The sequence below is a fragment of the Podarcis bocagei genome (assembly GCF_964188305.1).
Source record: "Podarcis bocagei genome assembly, chromosome: Z".
In the NCBI taxonomy this organism is placed as follows: domain Eukaryota; kingdom Metazoa; phylum Chordata; class Lepidosauria; order Squamata; family Lacertidae; genus Podarcis; species Podarcis bocagei.
This window is the reverse complement of record NC_138140.1, coordinates 729,015-753,865: the sequence shown is the minus strand read 5'-3', so window position 1 is coordinate 753,865 and position 24,851 is coordinate 729,015. Positions and strand designations below refer to the sequence as shown.

The 24,851-nt window shown below is 50.6% G+C and overlaps 1 protein-coding gene across 4 annotated transcripts in view; it reads right to left on the bottom strand.

The window, feature by feature from the left end:
- Window positions 1-603: 603 nt before the first annotated feature.
- Window positions 604-24,851, bottom strand: part of NR6A1 (nuclear receptor subfamily 6 group A member 1) — a 73,232-nt gene continuing 48,984 nt past the window's right edge. For 2 of the 4 annotated variants that reach the window (XM_081179766.1, XM_081179767.1), the window contains exons 9-13: window positions 19,627-19,748; window positions 14,561-14,713; window positions 13,994-14,078; window positions 6,543-6,596; window positions 604-5,250 (exon numbers count right to left, since the gene is read on the bottom strand). In XM_081179766.1, the coding sequence (XP_081035892.1) occupies window positions 6,572-6,596; window positions 13,994-14,078; window positions 14,561-14,713; window positions 19,627-19,748 (385 nt within the window). In that variant the 3' untranslated portion in view covers window positions 604-5,250; window positions 6,543-6,571. Of the gene's footprint in view, window positions 5,251-6,214; window positions 6,597-11,500; window positions 14,079-14,560; window positions 14,714-19,626; window positions 19,749-24,851 lie in introns of those variants that run through there. The other 2 variants (XR_014004247.1, XM_081179765.1) reach the window with 2 other exon arrangements.

The window sequence follows — 24,851 nt, the reverse complement described above, 5'->3', positions numbered from 1 at the left end:
CAGCATTATCAGCCATGAATTTGCCCCGTCCTCTTTGAAAGCCCTCCAAGTTGGTGACCAACATTGCCCCCTGGGGAGAAAAATCCGTGGTTTAACGCTGTGCTGCAGGGGAAAGCGTTTTCTCTTGTCTGTTCGGACTCTTCAGCCTGCCTGAAAAGCTGCCCTTCTACCATAAGGAAGCTGCTTATGCAAAATGGGAGGGGACTGCATTCCAGCAGTGGGTGGGGCCATATAAAAGTGGGTGGGGCCATATAAAGTGGGTGGGGCCATATAAAGTGGGTGGGGCCACCCTTATTTCTGCCTGCTCTCTTTGACCCCCCCCCCCCGAGTGGGATGTTAGAGGAGCGGCAGGTGTCTCTTGCCAGGGCTGTGAGCTGATAGGCTCAGTGAGAGAGCACCTGTTGTGCATGCAGAAGCTCTCAGGGTCAATCCTCATCACCTCCAGGCGGATTTGGAGGAGGCTCACTCTCTGAAACCCTGGGGAGCCATTGATGTCGGTCAGGGCAGAAAGCAATGAGAAAGCAGATGGACCAGTGATCTGACTTGGTACACCAAGTGTCCCTCTCTTTTGAAACTGGGCCAAGGGCTGAAGGTTGCAACCTCTAGGGTTAAAAATATTTATTTATTTATCCATTGCTTTCAACAGGAAAATGCTCCAAAGCTATTTACAAATCCATAAAAAAATATAAAACAGCTTGACATTCAATAACACCAAATATATGGGCGGTGGGGACGGGGACGATGATAACACAGCACAACAAAATTCCTGAAAGTTTTCACACAACAATTACTGTTAAAAGGGGAAGGAATCACACATACACAAAACAGACACATACACAAAACCCCACAAAACAGACAATAAATCTCCCCCCACCCCAGTAAGACACCCGTTAACGACCCAAAGCCTGAGCCACGAGGGATGCTTCCGCCCGTCACCCAAAAGGAATGAAAGTGCCAGTTGTGCTTGAAAGGACTGAACAGTAGTTAATGCACGCAAAGCTCTACTGCTGAGCTGCAACTGGGCCCTTAGAAGTGGGAGGAGAGCACGCTCTGCACATGCCCCAATGCACTGAGAATCCCTCAGCTGAGCTCAAAAGCAGCTCAGCAGACGCCACAAGGCTCCAGTGAGCATTGAGGAAAAACTGCCAGGATCTCCTCGTTTCTTCCTACCCTTGATATTCCGCAATGTCCCAGGAGAGAGATAAATATGGCCAGTCCCCATCCTCTCTTGGTTATCTGAGGCCTTGCTGTGCCTCTTCCCCCTGCCACGTTCCTGGAATGCGCTCGCTGCAGGTGTGGCCTATGAGAGCGGCTGCAAAACCCTTGCCTGCCAAAGCCTGGGTCTCTGCCTGCAAGACCTCCCAGCGATAGGGCAGGAGCTGCGTGAAGCACTCCAGGCCTCACAAACGGGGGCCAGGAGGTCCCTCCACTCCTTGGGCCCTGGGGCCGATTGGTGCTGGTGGTCTCCCTCTCAGGGGCCTGTGGGCTGCATAGCTGAGCTCAGCTGGGGCTCAGTCTCTCCTGGCGCAACGCTGCCTGCAGCCAGATCAACGGCCTCCTGTGTTCCAAGCTTTTTATGCAGCAGTACTGCGAATTGTGAACTTATCTCTAGTGGGGGAGAGATTTATTGACAAAGTGCATAGTTGGACTATGGAACTCACTCCCACTGGAGGCAGGGATGGCAACTAACCTCGATGGTTATAAAAGAGGACTGCACAAATTCACGGTGGAGGAGAGGACTATCGATGGAGACAGCAATTTCCCCCAAAATACCAGTTGCTGGAAACAGCAGGAGGAGAGAGGCCTCTTGTGGTTGAATTCTGCTCATGGGTTTCCCACTGGGGCGTCTATTTGGCCATTGTGAAAACAGGGTGCATGACTAGACAGACACGGCCTGATCCAGCAGAGCTCCTTTTATGTTCTTCTTTCTAGGAGTGGGAAATCTGGTTCCTCCAGATAGTTCTGGACTCTCAACTTTCACCAGAGCTGACCATTGGTCATGGCGGCTGCTGGGAGCTGGGGGAGTCCAAGGACACATGGAGGGACAGAGGTTCCCCACCCAAAGATGGGCACAAAACTTCATGGGAGGCTGGTTATCTGTAGTATCCATATGGTGAGATGTAACCTCTCCAGCTGATTATGTGACCCTATCCTCTTTGCTGCTGCAACTGATGCAGTTCCAACATTAATAACTCCAGCGTGGTGTTACATCTCACAATAGCAGCCTTCAGCAACCAGGTGTCCCCAGCTGTTTGGGACTACAATTCACATCAGTCCCAGCAGCCCAGGAGATTGGTGCGGCTTCAGTGCCAAGTGCCTGAGCCTGGGAAGGGCCAGGATTTCGTAGCAAAGCACGTGCTCTGCGTCTAGGCCAGGAATGAGAAACCTGAGGTCCCTCAGGGAGCTCCAACCAGCAGGACCAATGGTGAGGGAGAGTTGGGAGTCCAGCAGAATCTGGAAAGCCACAGATTAACCACCATGATGTATAAAGTTTCGGGCTGAATTATCTCCACGTACGGGTCAAAGGGTAGCAGGCAGCCTAACAGCTTGGGCAGCTGCTGTCAGTCAAGGGTTTCAAAATATAGGGTTTAAGAAGGATGCTGCCAAGCAGGAAGGTGTGCAGAGGAGGGCAGCTGAGATGACCAAGGTCCTGGAAAGCAAGCCTGATGAGGAACGGTTGAGGGAGCTGGGCATGTTTAGCCTAGAGACCGAGAAGTGACATGATAATAATCTTCCACTATCTGAAAGGCTATCCCGTGGAAGATGGAGCAAACTTGTTCTCTGCTGTTCCAGTGCTGGATCTACGGTTGACATACACCTGGAATTTTCCAGACATAGCTGGTAATCGGCCATTGGCAACAGTCTTGGGACTGGCTAAGGCTATGATGGCAAGAGCTGTTCAGCAGTGGAATGGACTCCCTTGGGATTTTAAAGCAGAGGTTGGAAGGTGTTCCCAGTATTAGCTCTGACACAGTATATGATGTTTTAACGTGTTTTTAATATTCTGTTGGGAGCTGCCCAGAGTGGTTAGGGAAACCCAGCCAGATGGGCGGGGTATAAATAATAATAATAATAATAATAATAATAATTATTATTATTATTATTATTATTATTATTATTATTATTATTATTATTATTATTAGTTGCCAGAGAGTGGGAGCGCATGTGTTCCCTCAGCCTCTTCTCCCCTCTCCCCGGGAGTCCTCTGGGCAGCTGCTGCTGCTGTCCCTGGTCTCTGAGCTGTCCCCCCTCTGCCCCAAAGAGCGATGCCTCCTCACACTGCCCCACAGGGGCTGGGGAAGCACCCCCTGGCCAGCCAAAGGTGCACCATTCGCCTGGGGAGCTTGTAGCCAGGGCTGCTGCAACAAACAGCTGTGCAAGCCTTGGGGAGGCAGAGATAGAGGAGGGCATCAGAGGAGGGAGGGAAGGAAGGAAAAAGGGACAGAGGCCAGGGTTGCCCAAGGCACCCCGATCATCCTTCAAGGCACCCCAGGGGGCCACGACACACTGGGTGAAAACCACTGGCATAGAGCCGTGTATATTCCCTCTGGGATGTAAAACGCTTTGGCTCGTACGTGACGTTGGTGCTGTCTCTGTGGAATTTGGTCCTCAAACAGCTTTCACAAGTGCTTCCACAGCTACCAGCCCCCCCCCCAAAAAAAAACATTAGGAGGGAGGGAAGCTGCAGTCTGAAGGGCGTGGGGTCTCAAACCCATCACAGGGCTTATGGGTCAACCTAAGAACACCAGGAGAGCCTGCTGGATGAAGCCCACCGGGTCCAGCCTCCTGTTCTCACAGGGCCTGACCAGATGCCCATGATGGGAATTCCACACACGGGACCTGGGGACGAAAGCCCTCCTCCCTCCTGCTGTTTTCAGCAGCTGGTATTCAGAAGCATTGCTTCCTCTGACAGCTGATGGGCATTGTCATTTAAACAATGTGTGTGCATCGTGCCTTGTGATCTATTATGTGGGGCAGGGCTTACCTGCCCCCACCAACCTTTTATTCAAGTTGGCACCCCCTGGTGGAGAACTTCCTTTTGGATCTTGATCTGTGCACACACGACTGGTGTCAGGAGCCACTTCAGGAAAGTTGGCCCTGTGGGGCTTGTCCGTCCCTCATCTCGTCTCCCTCTCCTCCCACGGCCAATGCTGAGGCCATTAAGCTGGTGCAGAACAATGGCTGGTGGCGCTGTGTGTAACTTGTCGTTTCAATCCAGCCAACGTGGCGTGAGGCACTAACTGGAAATAGGGCCTGAATGTGAACAAATATGGCCGGGCTGTGTGAGGGTTGTGGGGGCAGGCTGGTGGGCAAACAGCCCCCTCCACACACACACACACACCCCAGGCTGCCTTTCCCTCTGTGAAGGTCAGAGCCTGAGCCAGTGACAGAAACGCCTGACAAAATGCCGTGCGCCGAGTCCTTGGGCCCGATAATGGATGTTCCAGGCAATGTTGACATTTGGTGATCCACCAAAGATCAGGTTAATGAGGCTGACGCTGGTGACAGTGTGATTTGTTCGCTGCCATCCTCCCCGGCCGAATCACAGGCCATGCGGCCTTCGGCAGTAAACCATCATGCCAGGGCTCTCCGCACAACAGCTGCTGTCACTGGCCAGATGAGCAAGCGAGGGAAATGTGGCAATTAAGAGAAGTTGGTGCCTCCTCCACTTCTGTGGGCCCAAAGATCAGGGAGGGGCAGCTCACGGAGCTAGCACAGATCCCAAAAAGACCCTCAGATTAGTTAAAGATAGCCCCCCACCCCCCGTTACTCACACCCAGACACATGTACACTCCCACCCCACCCAAGGCACAGTGAATATACCCTTGTCCTGGCTGGGCTCAAGAAGGCAAGGTAACAAGAAAACACAGGTTGTCCGTCTTCCTCCGATCCCGACTTCCTCCAAAGGCACCCACCTGAATTCCAATGCAGGGAGCGGATCTGGGAGAAACCCACAGTCAATCTGAGTTACTTGAGGACTTGAGGACAAAGGAGCAGCATCCGAAGGCTTGCTATGTTTTTAAAGCAGCTACAGCACTGTGACACAATGACTTTAAAAGGCGAGGCGAACTACTGATGGCTACTTCCTGCGATGGCTCTGGTCTGGCTCCACAGTTAGAGGCAGTGACGCTCTTGAATCTCAGTTTCTGGAAACCACAGGAGGGGAAAGTCTGTTCTTGAATCATGCTTGTGGATTTCCAGCAGACATCACGGTGGGTGGGGCCAGGACAGAGCTCTACAGCGTGTCAGCTGCAAGCAGAAAAGCGGAATATTAATAATTCCTGAAAAAAGCAGGGGAAGGGCTTGGGTTCTGCAAAATGCCTGAGGCAAACTAGACTGCTACCTGTTGGCTCCAATCTGTCTCAAGAGACGCGGAAGTGCATCTCTGTGGGTGAAATCAAACTGATGGAATCTAAGCGCCCCCTGGAGACCGGGGACTTGTACTGCTGCTTCCCAGGTGTCTTTGCTGGGGTGGCAACGCCTGGGCAGCGTGTCTGGAGGTCCTGGGCTGACCTGGCCGGACTACCTGCCTCTCAACCTCACTGACGTGGTCTAGAGCAGAGCAAGACGCTTGGCACCAGCTTAAGAGTTGCCTGAATGAGGCACACAAAACGCCACCAAGCCGTCATGGGGTCTGCTCCTTTTCTTCTCCCAGAGATGTCTTGCAAGGCAGTGGGTTTTCTCCTCCCAAAGCCTTTCTCACCTAACAAAGGTGCTGCTGCACAGGTGAGTTTTGAAGGTGGTGGGATTCCTAGCTATCTCACTCAGTTTTCCCGAATTTGTAGCTCAGGTGCTTTGGGCTAAAACTCCCACCAGCCCCAGTTGATGGGACTTGTAGCCCAAGACAACCGAGAAGGCGGGATACAGGAAAGAAACCATTCTCAAGGGGGGAAACCTCAGATGTCCTCAAAGTCACTGCAGCTGGTAGAAGTATGCTTATTGCAAGCAAAACCACATCATTCCTCTACACGTAAGCACACGGGTCAAGGAAGGACCCCCTGGAAATACAGAAGCCACATGGCTCCTTGCCTACCGGGGGGGTGGGGGGAGCAGCCTCCTTTTCACCCACATTACGCAAGCAGAACATGGCCTCTTGGGTCCAGCTGCTGTCCAAGCACATCACAACAGAGAGCAGCTGGGCGAAAGGCAAGCTTTGCTTAAAGGCTCAGAAGCCACTGGCCCCAATCCCAGTTTTATGCCATCTAGATTCTACCTGCTTCAATTCAAAACTTTGCTCAGGTGGTCCAGGACACCAGCACCTCGGGTCTTCAAAGGGAAGAGGGGACATTTTATACAGCAAGGGGGCTCCTGGGAAGGAGGGCAAGGGAGGAGGACAGACTAGGAGCCTCTGCTAACATGGTTGCCAAGTGTGCGCTACACTTGGGGCGCCTCCACCGAGTGGGGGCCAGCCACACACACTGGAGAAAGGAGATGCGGGTCTTCTATCTCCATGGCGATGGCTCTGGTGGGGACCTTGTTGTCAGGGGAACAATTTCTGAAAGATCCGTCTGCTGGGGGCAGATCCGGCTTTGCTGAATTACCATTTTCTGGAGGAGTCAAGAACAGGTTTCTACATCCAAGAGCCGCTCTGGGACCTAAAGAGAGCAAGCCAAAGAGTGTTAACACCTCTTGCGCACCCCCAAGTCCTCCCCCCCTGCATAGCTTGGCTTTTGCTGGGGTGAGGGCAGCAGAAAAGCCTGAAGAAGCAAATGTCAAGCCACCAGCAGCAGCCTCCTGTCACTACGGCAGCTGGATCAGGCCCATGAAGACTCCTCAAGGATCTCTGGGGAGAACAGGCTGTGGCTTCACAGCACAACCACCCTCAACCTGGGGGCCAGGCTGCCGGTCTGTACCCTGGGATTGGCCTGAAGGCTGCTGGCTGGTCTTCCGGGAGGGAGCATGTAAACAGAACCTTGCGCTGTGCAGCCATGGAAGTCTGACTTGGGACTACAGACTTGTATGGGAATTATGGAGTTTGTTCCTACAGGAGGAGGGAGGCAGTGGCCATCAACTTGGGGGAGCTTTAAGGAGGAACAGAAAAATTCAGAGGGGAGGAGGGGGCTATGGAGGGCTCTGCTCTACCACCAGTTGGAGGCCGCGATGCCTCTGACTGCTGGAAGCCACAGGAGGGGAGTGTGTCGCTCACCCTGAGTCAGAAGCCTCTGCAGGAAGCACAGGGAGAGGCACCTGCTTAACTGCCTTGCCTGCCACAAGTCAGCACAGATGGTGCAATGGCAGCTTTCTATGTGCCGAGGCTAAACTTAATCCCAAAGAGCAGGGTGGAAAGACATTCTGCCGAGGAGGGAATGTGGGGCCTGGAGTGTTAGCAAAACAAAGGCACATTTAATTCCTGGGTAGGGCCACAGGCCCAGCTGGCAGCAAGCAGGGGTTTCCATACTCTGGCTGCTTTGAAAGGAATAAAGGGAACCCAAATGCATTTATGTGGTCCATTAACTAGGCCAATCCAGAAGCGCCAAGCATCAGGGAAAGGCACGGAGGCAGCACAGCCCACGGACACAGTGGGGGGGGGGAAGCAGCAGCTGCTCACTTTGGTGACGTGGCCACTGCCATCACAGTGTGGCAGGCAGACGCACACAGAGAGGCGCACAATGGCTTCGTGAGTGTGCCGCCTGTTCCCGGCTGAATGGGCCCTGATGTGCGCACTCCAGGATGTATAGAAATCTAAAAATACCAAGTCCCTCCTCACGGCTTGGGCTCTCTCGTCAAACACAAGATATCTTTAACTGATCTCTCCTTTCCCTCTGCAGTGCTCTGGTCAAGGCTGTTTTTGCAGTCAGGTTTGTTTGCATATTGGATTTTTTGTAAAAGAGGGTGCTTGGCAGCTATTAAGGCAAGAGGGGCTAAAAGAACCTGCTCCTTTCACCTGCTGCTCACTCCTAACACCTCTCCATCAAAGCCTGGGCTGAGATCTGGATAACCAGGAGAAAGGGGAGCCAGCCCCGTCCAAAGGGACTGGGTGGAAGGCACGCTTCCCTTTCTCTGGCCTCCCCTTACCCTGCTGTGAGGGCACCATCAGGGCCAAAGGCAGCTTCCAGCTTGCCAGAGATGCGTCCTGCCGGCACTGGTGAAAGCTCCTTCAACCTCATGGCCTGCAGAGACCCCCTGCTCCAAGCACCCCCTCCCCTAACACACTGACTGCCAGGTAGAGGTGTGTGTGCGCGCACGTGTGGAGGGAGCACCTGTGGGACACGGAAGCAAGCAAGCAAGCAAAAGAAAGGACACTCAAGAGTCAAGCAGTGCAGAACCATTTCACATTTATTAGTTCAAAGATCTAACACTTGCTAAACATGCGTTTAACACTTATTGGTCACATTTCCACAGGTAGTCAAGTCACAGAGTAGAACTTTGGAGCCGAGGCTGCTGGGCAAAAGCGAGGGGCGCCGGCCCCACGGCCAAAACTACACCCGGTCAGAACACTGTTGTTGTCAACACCTCCTGAGGCAGGAGGCACCACCGGGCGAGTGGCTTCCCAGCAGTGCAGTTGCTCCAGCTCCAGGCATGTTGAAACATAACAGCTAAACATTCACTATTTGTTATGCTGCGGTGACACCCTGCTTCCCTGATTTATTACACGGGATTGTAGGGGGAACGCGCTGCAGGCTGTTTGGTCAAGGCACTGCTGCCCCTCCCTTCCTCCCTCCGGCTGGGAGAGTCCCAGGACGCCCATGGCGGGGGGGGGGGCATGGAGATGCAGGTCTAAAAGTCAGCAGGGTGGGTAGGAGGAGGTGGCAGGAGCCGTGGGTGCGTGTAGGGTGGGGCTCAGGCTGGCAAGAGACCCCCTCTCCACGTGCTGCTGCAGAGGGCAGGGTGGTCTTGCGTCTGGGGACACCGCACGGCCTCTTCTCTAACCACTCTGCCCAAGATTCCAGGTGCCCCTTCCCTTCATTCACCCCCCATGCAGCCTGCTACCTCCTTCTGACGCAGCCCCAAGGGGGGAGGGAGGGGGCAAAGAATTATCCAGCAGCAGCAATGAGGAATGGAGAATCTCTGGAGAAGTTGACAAAGCAGCATCTCCCCTCCCCCCCCCAAAAAAACAACAACCCTGTTGCATCTCCACTCAGAAACATGTACAAAGAGGAAGCAGGGTTATTTTAGGTTTTTTCCAAAGTTGGGGGAGGGGTTTCTTTTCTTTTTGTTTCTCCCCCCCCCCCCCGCACAATCCCTTTGAGATGATAAACAGGATGTCACACAAGAGGTAGTTTTGTTATGGAAACTGAGTCAATAATGTTATCAACAAACTAGTACAAAACATTTTCATACTTAAGAAAGAAAGAAAGAATGCATCTATCGCAAAGGCGGCTCAGTTGAGGTCAATGGGTGCCCCGAGTGGGGCGGGTTCAAGTCCAGACAGGGGCTCCTTCCCCAGGCAATGCCAGGGGGCGCAAGGCCCCAAGCAGGCCTGGGCAAAGAGAGCCCCTCCTGCTGGGGCAGGGGCAGCAGGGGGGTTTCCCTGGGTTCAGTTTAAATACATATCCCTGAGCTTCTGCGTGCGGCGCAAAGGGCGCACAGAGAACCCAGAGGAAGCCCCTCAGGTTGCTGCCGCAAGGTGGAGCATCGCTTTGGGCTGGTGTCACCTGAGATACAAAAATATCCGCGTCAGACTTCAGCTGCCACCCCCACCCTCTTCCCCTCCTGCCATGTCAAAGCCTGAGGAAGAGGGCGAGGCCACTGCCACCTTGGTCTCCCCAGACTCACAGCTGCAGAGCTGGCGGAGCAGGCGGTGGCAGCACAGTGATGGGTGGGGGGTGGGAGGGGGCGTTGATGGGTCCCCCTCCACCCCACCCCTTTTTTTGGTTGTTTTCCTATTTAGAAATAAAAAAATTTTAAAAAGGTAAAAAGTAGTTCAAGTTTATAAACAGCAACAAAACAAAAACAAAATGAAAGGTTGGTTTGAAGGACTGCCACTGAATGGCACAAGGGGAATTCCAAGCCTCCCTGCTCAGCTGGGGGAAGAAGGGGGAGAGGAGGAGAACGGCAACTGGGCGGCCTTTGGGGGTCACAATGGGCCCAAGAAGCTTGTGCTGTGGCCCTGGTGGCTTTTCTTGGGGTGCTCAGGTACAGGAGGGGGGAGGGACTTAATAGTCTCTCTCTCTCTTTCAAAATGAGTGGCAATAGGCTGGAAACCTGCAGGAAGACCTGCACCAGCAACTGCTACTTCCAGGAAGCCGGGGGAGAGAGCTGCCATCATTGCCCTCCCTGACATTCGGCTTTTGCTGCTGCCAGCCTCCTCTGGAGTAAGGTTGGGGAAGCCAGCTGAATGCCATCTGCCCCTCACCTCCAAACTGCATTAAGCCAGGCTTCTTGGAAGAGCAGCAAGAAACTTTATTGCCAGTAAACTTCTATTTCGGTTTTGTATTTGTGTACTTAATAAGCCTAGGTATTTTTTTGGGGGGGGGTTAATATTGAATTATTCTGCATTTGCCAAATTGCTGGGACTATTAGTAGATAGGTAGCCGTGTTGGTCTGCCATAGTCAAAATAAAAAAATTCCTTCCAGTAGCACCTTAAAGACCAACTAAGTTAGTTCTTGGTATGAGCTTTCGTGTGCATGCACACTTCTTCAGATACACTGAAACAGAAGTTGCCAGATCCTTCTATATAGTGAGAAGGTGGGGAGGGGTGTTACTCAGAAGGGAGGGTGCGAATGGGAGATTGGCAGATAGCTGAGAGAGCCTCTTGACGACTCTTAACGACTGTAATAGGTCTTACAGGAAAAGGCAAGGGGTGGGAAGGTGAGAAATGGTTTAGTCATGTATAGTGAGATAAGAATCCAATGTCTCTGTTCAGACCAGGTCTCTCCATTGTTTTAAGTTTGGTAATGAGTTGTAATTCAGCAGCTTCTCTTTCCAGTCTATTTCTGAAATTCCTTTGTAGTAAAACAGCTACTTTGAGATCTTGTATAGAATGTCCTGGGAGATTGAAGTGTTCTCCTACTGGTTTCTCTGTTCTGTGATTCTTGATGTCAGATTTATGTCCGTTTATTCTTTGGCGTAAGGTTTGGCCTGTTTGTCCAATATAGAGAGCTGAAGGACACTGTTGGCATTTGATGGCAACACTATATAGAAGGATCTGGCAACTTCTGTTTCAGTGTATCTGAAGAAGTGTGCATGCACACGAAAGCTCATACCAAGAACTAACTTAGTTGGTCTTTAAGGTGCTACTGGAAGGAATTTTTTTATTTTGCTGGGACTATTGTCATTTTGGGGGTTTTACTGCTCTTTATTTCAGTATATTTGGCATACTGTAGGCCGCTTTGGGCTCAGTTCACTGCAGAAAAGCAGCAAACAAATAAACTCAACCAATCAATCATGCTAAAGAAAAAAGCCCAGAGAAACTGCAGCAGGGATCCCCCTGTGGCAGGTGGGCTGCTGGGCCCCAGCAGGGGAGAAACCAGAAATAGCAGAGCTCTCCTCTCCCCCTCCTCTCCCACACAGCATTAAGCACGTTATTATACAGTTCCCCCTTTTGTTTTTGCAAAATGACCATTGAACAAAAGATGGCACAGAAAGAGAATTCCAACCTTTGTACAGTGTCCTTCAAACCAAATTCACAAATCCATCTAAATGCGTGACCCTACGGTCCCTACGTCTCTAAGCTACAGTTCCTATTTTCTTCACATAATACCTGAGTCCGCAAAGCATTACATTCACTTTACCCTGTTTCAAAACCAAACAAGCCGTCAGCGGGCTTGGTTGCGGGAGGCATTAACGACAGCCCAATGAGTTACCTTCTGGCTCACTGCATTAGCCTTTGGCTTGCGCCTGAGTTCAGCCTGGCTCTCCCTGCTCCCAGAGATAGAGGCTTTTGTGTGCCAACGGAGGGATGCTGTGAATGCAGAGGCAAAATGGGGGGGGGGCCTTACACAATGGCCAGCGGAGTGTCCTCTCACACAGCCCCCCCCCCTCCTCCTGCACAGGCTGCAATGCCTCTCTCCTTCCTGAGTCAAGTCACCTTTGAAATATGCAGGAGGGGAGGGGGTGTGGGGAGAGCAGAGAGGTCCTGAAAAATCCCACGGCCACAGATCTGTGAGGTTTCTATGAAATGTTGAGTGATGGGCTAGACTCCGCAGTCTTGTGCAATGTATAGAATCCCTGCTACGTAAAAGGAGCAAACCAGAAGGTAATGAATGGGTCAATCAGAGGTATTGTGGACAGCTCTCCCCCCCCCCAAACAAAACAAAACACAAAACACAAAAATAACACCAATGTCCTGGCAGGCAGCACTTTCTAGTTTTGCGACACAGACAACATACAGGCAGACAGACAGAAGGGCAGATAGGGAACGCAGCACTTGCACGCCCCCCCCACCCCTTGAGGTATATCGTGTCAAAGCAGAAGGCTTTCCAAAGTGGCGGGGAGGGGGGGTCACAAATGCTACTTGGACCAATGGGAAAAGCAAAAGGGCAGTGACACCGGTCTGTGACGCACAAAAAGCCACAGAGCGCTGGCCACAGCAGGGCCAGGTACCCGTTTCACCTTGCTGGAATCAGCAAGAGCAGCGTTGAGTGTGGGGAAGTCAAGCAAAGAGAGCCCTGTGGGTGACATTCCCCCCACCCACCCACAAAGCAAATGCCAGTGGTCCAAAGGAGCTCTAGGCGGGGCTGGCAGTGGAGAGGGGCCTGTGAGTTTCCCTGATGCTCAGTCTGCAGTCGCCTTTCCCACTTGCGCTTCCCAGGCCAACCCGTATCAGGATCTCCCCTAGAAATATGCCAAGCCTCCAAATGTAAACAGGGTGCAGTGGGGTGCAGCAAAAAGCAAGGTTGGGGGGCGCTGGCAGTGGCAGCAACACTGGGACTGCCTCTGCGTGTGCTTATGAGATGGGCTGAACAGGTGAGATGGGCTCATTGAGGTCAGTCCTTTCCAGCCTGTTTGTGTCTGCCAACTGCGGCCTTTAGCCAGTGTGTGGGGCTCCGAACCCCCGCCTGAAGGCCTTAGAGGAAGACACTCACAGAGAAGCCTCTCTTGCTGTGAGCATCTGTTAAGCATGGAGCCAAGGAGGAGTGTGACGTGGGTGGTGGAGGAGGGGGGCTCTGGGAACTGGGGAGCCCACTGAGTGTGAATAGGGGAGAGAGCCTCCCACCACGCGAAGACCCATCACGACCTGGAGAGTCTTGCGGCGAGGGCCCCTTTCCAAGGGCTAAGAAGGACAGTTTGAAGGGGTGTCCAGAGGGAACCCGGAAACTCATTTCCCCTTTGAAGGCCACAGAGCTGCCTCCCTGCTTGTCCCAGCTTTCTTTCACAGGTGGGGGGCAGGGCGAGGGAAAGTCTAGAGCAGACCCCTCAAAACTGCTAGGAAGGGGCTGCCATCTCACCCGCTGAGACTCAGCCATCATCCTTGCAACCTTGCGTTTTTGTGGTAAAGTGAGGGGTTAATGGCTGCTGGGTCTGGAGTGCCAAGAGGGACCTCAAGCAGGTGAGGTGTGTATTTGAAATGCTCGGTGGGCAGCCAATTGAGAAGAGGAGGGGAGGAGGGGGGCAGCCACAGCACTTGGCACTTCTCTAGGGGAGAGCAGATTCCGGCCTCCAAGGAACAGCCGACTGCCCCAACAGAACAAACACTTTGGGTGTAGGTCCCACAGAAAGAGAGGAGCCCAGCGCCTTCTCCTTGAGGTAGTCTTAAGTCATCGGCCCCAGCCTCCAGCCCTGGTAAAAAAAAGAGGTCTAACCCTAAAAAACACTGTTAACAAACATCTTCACATTCTGTAAACTGTGAGAGGACTCAATGGCTGCATTCGGACGGAATGCTGTGCACGGGGTTGAAGATCATACATTCAACTTTGTCGTGAAATAAATATCATAGGAAAATAGTAAAAAGAACAAGAAAAATAGAGGAAACCAAGCAACCAACCCCACAAAGATTCCTGCCGCAGCAGCAAGGCTACCCACTGCCCAGCTGCAGCCATTCCATCAATTGCATGTGCCTCCTCCCCCTCCTCCTACTCCTGAGGGAGGGGGGAAGAGGCGGCTGCTCACTCTTTGCTCACGCTGGCCTTGCAGGAGTGCAGAACAGCCTTAAAGAGGAGAGGCAGCTGCTCCAGCGGGACGTTCACCATTTTCCCTGTCAAGACAAGAACACAATCTTGGTTAGCTGCCCCGTGTCGAAGGCGGCATGAAAGAGCCCTGCCAGGTCAGTCCAGCAGGCTGCTCTCCCAGGGGCCAAGCGGACGCCCCAAAGGCAAACCCGCAACACTCTCTCCCCCTGCGGCTCCCAGCAGCTGGCATTCAGAAGCACTGCTGCCTTCAGGGTGGCTAGGCTCCACCTCTGCCCCCAGGAGGAGAAGGCTCTTGCACTCCTGCTTCTGGGTCCCCATGGTGGGCATCTGGCTGGCCCCACGGCCTCCAGGATGAGGGGCTAGGTGAGCTATTAGTTTGTTTCAGCAACCTCCCTGCCTCCCTTGGAGCTGCCCACCAGCTGCCCTGGACTGCACTTCCGAAGGTGGGAAGGAGGCTCCCACACGCTGGCAGCGCAGCCGGAGAGAAGCTTCTCCCTCCAAGCTTCACAAGGCAGGGGAACCAGAACGACCCCTGAGAGAGCCTCACCTGCAATGTATCGGATCTCCGGCAAACACATCATCAGATCTGGGAACCGGTTCGGCTGATGCGGGTACTTGAACTCCATGAAATCTTGGCAGACGTACCAACACCTCTTGTTCAGCTGCTCCAGCTGGGAGGTGTTTGTCAGGCCTCGGATATCTGAGCAGAAGAAACCACGCTTGTGACAAGTGGGGCAGGAACAACCGCCGCGTCCTGTCCCCACTCCCCGCCCTCCCGCCAACTGCCACAATGCTGATAAAAGGTGCAGGGGCCGAGAAGGAGAGGAAGGCCCCAGAAGCAAGTCCCCAGAGCAACTTCTGTTGGTTGGCCATGGGGCAGCTCCTCCAGGACAGTCTGGACCGGAGGAGCCTGGGACCTTCAACGCTGCCGGACACCTGACTCCCCTGAGCACCAGGCAGTGTGGCCAGCAGATGATGGGATCTGGAGCCCAGCTAAAGGGGGAAGAGAGACCTTGGGAGGGGCCAAGCAAAGTTGATATGCAGGTCTTGTATTCTGAATCCACCACAAAGGAAACCCGGGGCTCCACTCGCAAGCTGGAGGCAAAGAGGAGGAACCCAACTGGCAGCCACTTTGCTGGGCCCAGGCAGGCAGCCCTTCCCACAGTGCGGCTGCTGAAACGCCGCCTGTCTGCTGGCTTTGTATGCGAGGCCATGAAGCAAATCTGACTCTGCGGAAATCCCCCGTGGGCCAGGCTGCCCCGAACGCAGAAGAGTAAGGGCAAGTAGTAGTAGCAGCAGCAGTAGGTGGGAGAGAGGAAAGGAAACCCCCTGCTTCCCCCCAGAGCCAAGAGCAGGTGTTCCCAACAGACCCCCCCCCCCACATTTATGGATCTGTCTTGCCAGCCCCACAATGTCTCCAGCTGGCAGGAGGAGAGCAAGGTTGATAATCCCGTTTTCTCCTGTCTGTGTGAACAGGGAAAGGAGTTGGCCCACAGTCCCACGGAAGGAGTGAGAAGTACGAGGCCATAAAAGGGTATTGGGAAATGATTTATAATTAATTGAAAAACATGTTTAAAATTACTCTAACCCCACAAAAGCAGAGTCCTTTCTGTTGGGATAATTCAGACTGAAATTCCCAGGTGTCAGAAAAGGATATTTACGTATGCTACTGCTGCGGCCCATGTTTTGTCAGCTCAAAAATGGAAAATGACCAACCAAAGGAGATTGGCAACTTCAGCTGACAGAATATCCACAACTTGTAGTCTTAACATATAGAATAAGGGAACAGAAAGAGCTTATACTTAAAGAAGATTGGACAACATTTACTGAATATATGGAAAATATACGGAAAATAATGGTGTGTAGCTGAAAATGCTGTCTGCATTAAGATAAATTCAACAGTGTAAATAAGTTTGGATGGATGTAAATAATGGAAAACTGATGGGTATATTTTCTGTAAAATATGCAGGGATCTAAGATATGGAATGAAACACTGAAAGCAAAGAAGGGAAGTCACTGACATCTTAAGTAGGTAAAATGTTTAGCTGAAATTGTATAACAGGAAATTTTATAAAAATCACATTAAAAAGAGAAGGAGAAGTTTGTGGTGGGGTTTTCCCAATTCCAGCTGCCAAGGGCCGGTCCCAGCTCCGCTTGAAGGGAACAGGAGCCGCAGCTCCTGCAATGTCCGTTCCAGTCCCTGCCAGAGACACCGGGCGCACAGGCTGAGCGAGGGAGAGGAAGTCACAATATTGTTTATGAATTGGGGGGGGGGGGATATGAATTTTACGCCTTGTTACACGATCAAAGAAAACACAACAATGGCCCACAGATTATTATTTTCATTTAAATGCTACTGGAAGGAATTTTTTTTATTTTGTTTCGACTATGGCAGCCCAACACAGCTACCCACCTGTAACTAAAAGAGGCCGTAATTGATATCCCTCTCCTGTTCACAAATTGCAATCTGCAGCGCTTGTCTTCGGAGAACGGAAGTTGACTTCCTTTTTTCACCTTCCGTTCCCCCCCCCCCAATTTTTAATTAATCCTAATATAATGTCCTCAAGTTTGGGATATAGTTTTACCTCGTTTGAAGATCTGCTTCCTTTTGGCAGCAGCCAGTGACTTTGGCTGGCAGGTGCGATTTTGCAATAATGAATTGAAAAAGATACTTTCCCCGAAACAGTTGAGATGGGGGATAGTAACAACGGAGGGTCCCCTCCCCCAAAAAAACAAAAGGGTTTATTGTACTACTATACGCCTCCGCTGCAGCTAGAACGTAGTGTGCGCACGCTCAGAGGATGACCTCCAAACCATCCTAAATATCTTTGCAGAAGCTTACAAAAAGCTTGGCCTATCACTCAACTTCCACAAAACAAAAGTGCTGCACCAACAAGCACAAATTAACCCCTCTGCAGGGCCACAAATCCAACTCAATGGTGTAACATTGGAAAATGTCAATCACTTCTCCTACCTAGGCAGTTATCTTTCCACAAGGATCAACACTGATGCCAAAATCCAGAATCGCCTGAGCTCTGCGAGTGCGGCTTTCTCCCGATTGAGGTGCAGTGTGTTTGAGGACCGGGACATTCGCAGGGAAACCAAAATGCTTGTTTACAAAGCTATTGTACTAGCAAACTTACTGTATGTGTATCTGAAGAAGTGTGCATGCACACGAAAGCTCATACCAAGAACTAACTTAGTTGGTCTTTAAGGTGCTACTGGAAGGAATTTTTTTATTTTTACTGTATGCTTGTGAAATATAGACCACCTATAAACACCATCTCTAACTCCTTGAAAGATTCCATAAACAGTGTCTCCAAAAAATTTTACACATCACTTGGGAAGACAGGCGAACTAATATCACTGGAAGAAGCAAATATCACCACTGTTGAAGCAATGATTCTTCAACATCAACTTTGTTGAACCGGTCATGTTGTGCGGATGCCAGATGATCGTCTTCCAAAGCAACTGCTCTATTCTGAACTTAAAAATGGAAAGTGTGATGATGCTGGTGGTCAACAAAAGAGGTCCAAAACTGTCTCAAGGCCAATCTAAAAAAATGTAGTATAAACACTGACAATTAGGAAACACTGGCCTGTGAGCGCTCCAGGTGGAGAACAGCCTTGGCCAAAGGTGTCATGGGCTTTGAAGACACTCGAACTCAGGACACAAGGGAGAAAAGTGTAAAGAGGAAGGCATGCCTGGCAAATCCACACTGTGATCAACTCCCGCCCGGAAACTAATGTGCCCACTGTGGAAGGACGTGTGGATCCAGAACTGGCTTCCACAGTCACTTACGAACTCATTGTTAAAACCATGTTTTTGGAAGACAATCTTACTCGGCTACAAGTGATCGCCGAAGAAGAAGAAGAAGAAGAAGAAGAAGAAGAAGAAGAAGAAGAAGAGGAGGAGAAGATTGGCGCAAGTCTAGTACCAAGGAAGAATGGCAGTGTAAAATGTTTGAACCTGTTGATGAACAGGGTAAGAGAAAACGAAGACAAGGAATCTAAGGAATGTATAATGTTCATGTACTATTTCAAGAACCGGCACAGACAAACAACATAGCTTAGCAGGCTTTGTGTATATCCAGCCAAGTTGAAATTGATAAAAGAGTATTGATTCGATAACAAATGGGATGGTCGGAAAGAGAACAGGAAAAGTGTGGAAGGGAAGTTGTAGGGATGCGGGAGACGCTGTGGTCTAAACCAGGCATAGGCAAACTCGGCCTTCCAGATGTTTTAGGACTCCAACTGCCATCACCCCTAACTAGCTGGACCAGTGGCCAGGGATAGTGGGAATTGTAGTCTCCAAACATCTGGAGGGCTGAGTTTGCCCATGCCTGGTCTACACCACTGAGCCTAGGGCTTGCCGATCGGAAGGTTGGTGGTTCAAATCCCCGCAATGGGGTGAGCTCCCGTTGCTCGGTCCCTGCTCCTGCCAACCTAGAGGTTCGAAAGCATGTCAAAAGTGCAAGTAGATAAATAGGTACCGCTCTGGCGGGAAGGTAAACGGTGTTTCCGTGTACTGCTCTGGTTCACCAGAAGCGGCTTAGCCAGGCTGGCCACATGACCCAGAAGCTGTACGCCGGCTCCCTCGGCCAATAAAGCAAGATGAGCACGGCAACCCCAGAGTTGTCCTTGACTGGACCTAACAGTCAGGGGTCCCTTTACCTTTTGGAAAGGGATTTGAACTCGGATTCCCCGGGCCCAAGTGAGGCCCTGGATCCACTCTCAGCTGAGGGCTGAGCACAGAAGTGGCCCCTCCCCACTCTCACACGCACACCTGCCCTTCCGTAAGGTTCAGGAGGGAGACGGTCCATGTGGGTCTGTTGTTCCGCCTGGGACCCCAAAATATGGGATGAAGCAGATCCCTTCTGCACAGGCGAAGTGGACTAAGGGGAGGCCAGGCTTCAAATCATACACAGACTTACCCACAGGTAAGCCCCACTGCACTCTACGGGGGCTTACCTGCGGGTAAGTGTACGTATGATTTGAAGCATGGCCTCCCATTAGTAAGGTAAGCCCCACTGCACTCTACGGGGCTTACCTGCGGGTAAGTGTACATATGATTTGAAGCATGGCCTCCCATTAGTAAGGTAAGCCCCACTGCACTCTACGGGGCTTACCTGGTAGGAAGTTGGAAGTGGGGCAGAGGGAGCGAAGGGAGTTTTCTGTGAACCGCCCTTAGACTGCTGGGTGTAAGGCGGTATATAAATTCAGTTGATAATAATAATAATAATAATAATAATAATAATAATAATAATACAGTGGTACCTCGGGTTAAATACTTAATTCATTCCAGAGGTCTATTCTTAACCTGAAACTGTTCTTAACCTGAAGCACCACTTTAGCTAATGGGGCCTCCTGCTGCCACCGCGCCGCGGGAGGACAATTTCTGTTCTCATCCTGAAGCAAAGTTCTTAACCTGAAGCACTATTTTTGGGTTAGAAGAGTCTGTAATCTGAAGCGTATGTAACCTGAAGTACCACAATAATAATAATAATAATAATAATAATAATAATAATAATAATAATAATAATATAAAGCACTATTCCTTTTTTTAGAAAATGCAAATAAAAAAAGAGAGAGGGCGTCTCCTGCGGAGGCTCACCTTGGTTGAGGAAATTGATGGCTTTCATGCAGGCGTATTCCTCCTTGCCGACCTTGAGTTGGCCAAACTTGCGGTACAGGTAGATAAGCCGTTCCATCACCTCCATCCCTTCTTCGCTGAACCTGTAGAGGGGAGGCGGGCAGGGAGGGAGGGAGGGAGGGAGTTTGGCATCAGGCAAGCCCTCCAGGAACTATCCCGGATGCCGTTCCAGAACCGCCCTGAGACCTCCAGGTATAGGATGGTATTAAATTCAACAAATAAATCAACATCAGGGTTATGAAGGCGCCCTAAAGACGTTAAAGCAAAGATTATGGGATCATGCACATGGTGACTTGCGATCTCAATCACACGTATAAAGCGTATTTTGCTGCACTGTGCAAAATATGAGCAAACCAGGGCTGAACTGATATTCCCCTTGCTGGTAGCTTTCCCCAGGAAAATCAGGAGCTCACTATGCCAGGTTCCTCTTGGAAGACCAGACAAATGCCAGAACATCAGCAGTGGCAAAGTTCTTATCGGTGGCTGCGAGAACCAAGGATCCCTATTCTTTTGAACAAAACGCTCGTTTAACCTGGAGGCAGGCTGTCTGAACTGTGCATTGCTTTGTAACAATTTGTCGGGTCTCGGAACGTAATCAAGATTGATTTGAATAATAATAATATTATAATAATTTATTATTTATACTCCGCCCATCTGGCTTGGTTTCCCCAGCCGCTCTGGGTGGCTTCCAACAAAACACTAAAATACAATAACCTATTAAACGTTAAAAGCTTCCCTAAACAGGGCTGCCTTCAAATGTCTTCTAAAAGTTTGGCAGTTATTTTTCTCATGGATATCTGATGAGAGTGCAGTGAGGGAACTACCAGAAAGCCCTCAGAGCTGGACCTTAGTGTTCGGCTGAACGATGGGAGTGGAGATACTCCTTCAGGTATACTGGGCTGAGGCCGTTTAGGGCTTTAAAGGTCAGCACCAACACTTTGAATTGTGCTCGGAAACGTACTGGGAGCCAGTGTAGGTCTTTCAACACCTGTGTTATGTGGTCTCGGCGGCCACTCCCAGTCACCAATCTGGCTGCCGCATTCTGGATTAGTTGTAGTTTCCGGGTCACCTTCAAAGGTAGCCCCACATAGAGCGAATTGCAGTAGTCCAAGCGGGAGATAACTAGAGCATGCACCACTCTGGGCAGGTAGGGTCTCAGCCTGCATACCAGATGGAGCTGATAAACAGTTGACCTGGACACAGAATTGACCTGCGCCTTCATGGACACCTATAAGTCCAGAATGACTCCCAGGCTGCACACCTGGTCCTTCAGGGGCACAGTTATCCCATTCAGGACCAGGGAGTCCTCCACACCTGCCCGCCTCCAGTCCCCCCAAAACAGTACTTCTGTCTTGTCAGGATTCAACCCCTATCTGTTAGCCGTTGAGCTGCAAAGGTGGCCCCTGCGAGGAACTACCCACATCGAGAAATTCCACCAGCTCGGCTCCGAGGTCCCCAGGTCTGGGCGGGGAGAGCCGCTTAACCCAGCTCGGATTCACGCTCTTTGGGTGAAGCTGGGAACTGACTCGCAAGGAGGCTGGGGAGGAAGCAGCAGCAGGAGACAGGGGCATGGGGTCCTAAGGAAGCCCGCTTGTCCGCAAGGCATGGCAACATGAGCCGCCCTGCTGCCTTCGCACGGACACGACAGCGTGCGCATAGAAAGGGGGGAGCATCGCAGCTGCACAGGCAAGAGGGCCCCCGGTTTTGATCCTCTTTAGCCTCGCCCGAGACTGGACACCGAACAACCAATTGATTCAAAATTGGGAAAGGAGTAGCCCCAAACCAAACTTGAACCAATTTTTCTTACAATTTAGGCAGAATATTTGGACTAATGGACACGTATTTGTATAATCTGGAACATTTAATGTGATTTCCCAGTAGTAAGAGCTGGACCATCAAGAAAGCTGATCGCCAAAGAATTGATGCTTTTGAATTCTGGTGCTGGAGGAGACTCTTGAGAGTCCCATGGACTGCAAGAAGATCAAACCTCTCCATTCTGAAGGAAATCAGCCCTGAGTGCTCACTGGAAGGACAGATCCTGAAGCCGAGGCTCCAGTACTTTGACCACCTCATGAGAAGAGAAGACTCCCTGGAAAAGATGTTGGGAAAGATGGAGGGCACAAGGAGAAGGGGACGACAGAGGACGAGGTGGCTGGATAGTGTTCTCGAAGCTACCAGCATGAGTTTGACCAAACTGCGGGAGGCAGTGGAAGACAGGAGTGCCTGGCGTGCTCTGGTCCAGGGGGTCACGAAGAGTCGGACACGACTAAACAACTATACAACAACAAATAGGAAAGACCAGCTGTAGCTCCAGTCTGCAAAACGGAACATTTAAATGATGGCTGTATGTCTCCCTCACCCCTTCTTTGGCCTGTTATATATTTTTTCCTGAAGCCTTAAGCTCTGGCAAGCAGGTTGACAGCAGGTTTCAGCTGGGGGCCATTCCCTACCTGGGGAGGCCAAGGGACCTTCTGCATTCAGTGCAGGTGCTTGACCACTGAGCCGCAGCCCCTCCTCCTGATGAACCTTTCTATTGGCCAGGAGTCTAAGGGACACTGGGAGGCTGTTCCCTTTGCCTCCTGGAAATAGCATCATGGCATGGGGGAGACCCCCTGCCCCCCTGCTGGCCAGAGAAGCAGCAGCTGCTGCAGCAAGCTTGCTTTCTCCCTGGCCCAAGAACTCTGCAACTCAGAACCAGTGACTGGGTTTTCTTTCCCCCTCTTTCTCCCCAGTCTCTTTTCCTTTTGTGTCGTGTCATTTAGATTAAGAGTCTGGTGGCAGGGACTGTCTTCTTACTGATCATGCATTTTCCTGGTTGAAGGGAAGAGTAAAATCACATAGCTAATACACAGTGATACCTCTGGTTACATACGCTTCAGCTTACAGCCTCCGCTAACCCAGAAATAGTACCTCGGGTTAAGAACTTTGCTTCAGGATGAGAACAGAAATCGCACGACGGCGGAAACAGGAGGCCCCAACTTAGCAGGGGAGCCAACTTGCCCTCTGGATTTTGGGTGAACGCAGGCGGGTGTGTGTGATGTCCACGTCTTTGTTGCCTATCTCTGTGGCTGCGGAGGGCGGAGGGGAACTGCTTTCTCATTGACTTTGTGGGTGCCCAGCCCCCACAATTATATTATTGTGGGTACCCACATATATTGGGACGCGGGTGGCGCTGTGGTCTAAACCACAGAGCCTAGGACTCGCCGATCAGAAGGTTGGCAGTTCATCTGATGAGAAGGCGTTCCACAGGGCGGGAGCTACACCTTCACACCTGTCTCTCTCATCCTCCTACCCCTTGCTTTCTGGCTGAGCTGCATCAGGCACCTTGGATCACGGTTTCCATGTCAGCTGATCCCTGCTGTCACCTGGGAAGGCCAAAGAGATTAAGCCCCAATCCCTCCAGCCGGTGTTTAGAGAGGAACACAACAGAGCGGCTTTGAAGTGAAGGTTTGTTTAGGGAACACCATAATGCAAGAAGAAGAACTGATTGTCCGATACAGTTTGTTTTTCTCGCATAGCCTTTACCAGCCTGATGCTCATCCGCAAAGCATTAGGCTGGCAAGGTCAGTCCTTGTTCATCCAGGCAGATGAAGCTTATGAAGGTAGGAAGAGCAATTAACTGGATCAGGCCAAGGTGCTATCTAGTCCTGTTCTCACAATGGCTGACTAGATGCTTGTGGGAAACCAGCAAGCAGGATCCTTGCACAACAGCAGGTCTCCTCTCCTGTGGTTTCCTGCATCTGGTATTCGGAAGCCACGAGATGGTTGGACAGTGTTCTTGAAGCCACCAGCATGAGTTTGACCAAACTGCGGGAGGCAGTGGAAGACAGGAGTGCCTGGCGTGCTCTGGTCCAGGGGGTCACAAAGAGTCGGACACGACTCAACAACAACAACAACGTGATTTGATTGGATGGTTAAAATGGGAAACTTAATAAAAATGATTTTTTAAAAATGAAAAAATTGGAAAAGGAGTACAATCAGGCTGTACATTTGTCTACCTGCTTATTTAAATTATATACAGAATTCATTACGCAAAGGCTGGACTGGATGAAGCCCAAGCCGGAAGAAATATCAACAACCTCAGATATGCAGATGACACAACTTTGACAGCAGAAAGCGAGGAGGGATTAAAGGACCCTTTAATGAGGGTGAAATAGGAGAGCGCAAAATATGGTCTGAAGCTCAACATCAAAAAAACGAAGATCATGGCCACTGGTCCCATCACCTCCTGGCAAATAGAAGGGGAAGAAATGGAGGCAGTGAGAGATTTGACTTTCATGGGCTCCATGATCACTGCAGATGGTGACAGCAGTCACAAAATTAAAAGACGACTGCTTCTTGGGAGAAAAGCAATGACAAACCTAGACAGCATCTTAAAAAGCAGAGACGTCACTTTGCCAACAAAGGTCCGTATAGTTCAAGCTATAGTTTTCCCAGTAGTGATGAATGGAAGTGAGAGCAGGACCATAAAGAAGGCCGATCGCCAAAGATTCTTACATTGGTGAAGAAGATTTAGAGACTTTGCCATTTGCAATTTCTGCCTATAAATGGCTCGTCCATATTGCAACACGGGGGGCTGTTTACGGATTACTGGCGAGACTTTCCCGAGCAGCGTCCTGATGCAACGCCGGACCCGAAACAAGACGGGGCAGGTCTCAATGCTTAGATTGACTTTAGTTCGTTTTTATAATTTTTTTCTTTTTTTAAAAAATAATTTCTATTGAATGGTTTTCTGTTACCAAAAACAAGACAACCATACCACCACTAAATATAATTTAAGAAATAAAAATGACGTACATCAATATTGAGCTGGTTACTTGTTACCTACCATCTTATTTCCTCCCAAACCTTCCATACGAAAGTACACACATATGTACACACACAAAAAAAAAATGATGATAATGAAAGGAAATATTCCCCCCCCCCTTTTATCTTACAAAACCCTTTCTTCAACTTTGACTTCCCGTCAAGTCCCTTTGCGTATATTTTATCTCACAACCGTATGTACACCAAACAATAAACCTTTCTATATCAATTTTCCAACCCGTTCTGAAAACATAATAAATCCTTAATTGTTGTCCACCTTTAGTTCCTTTATCACTCGAATGCCAGCACCGAGTCAAAACTATTCTTGTATTTTTGAACCTATAATTTTCTACAACTCCATTCAATATCATTTTTGTTAT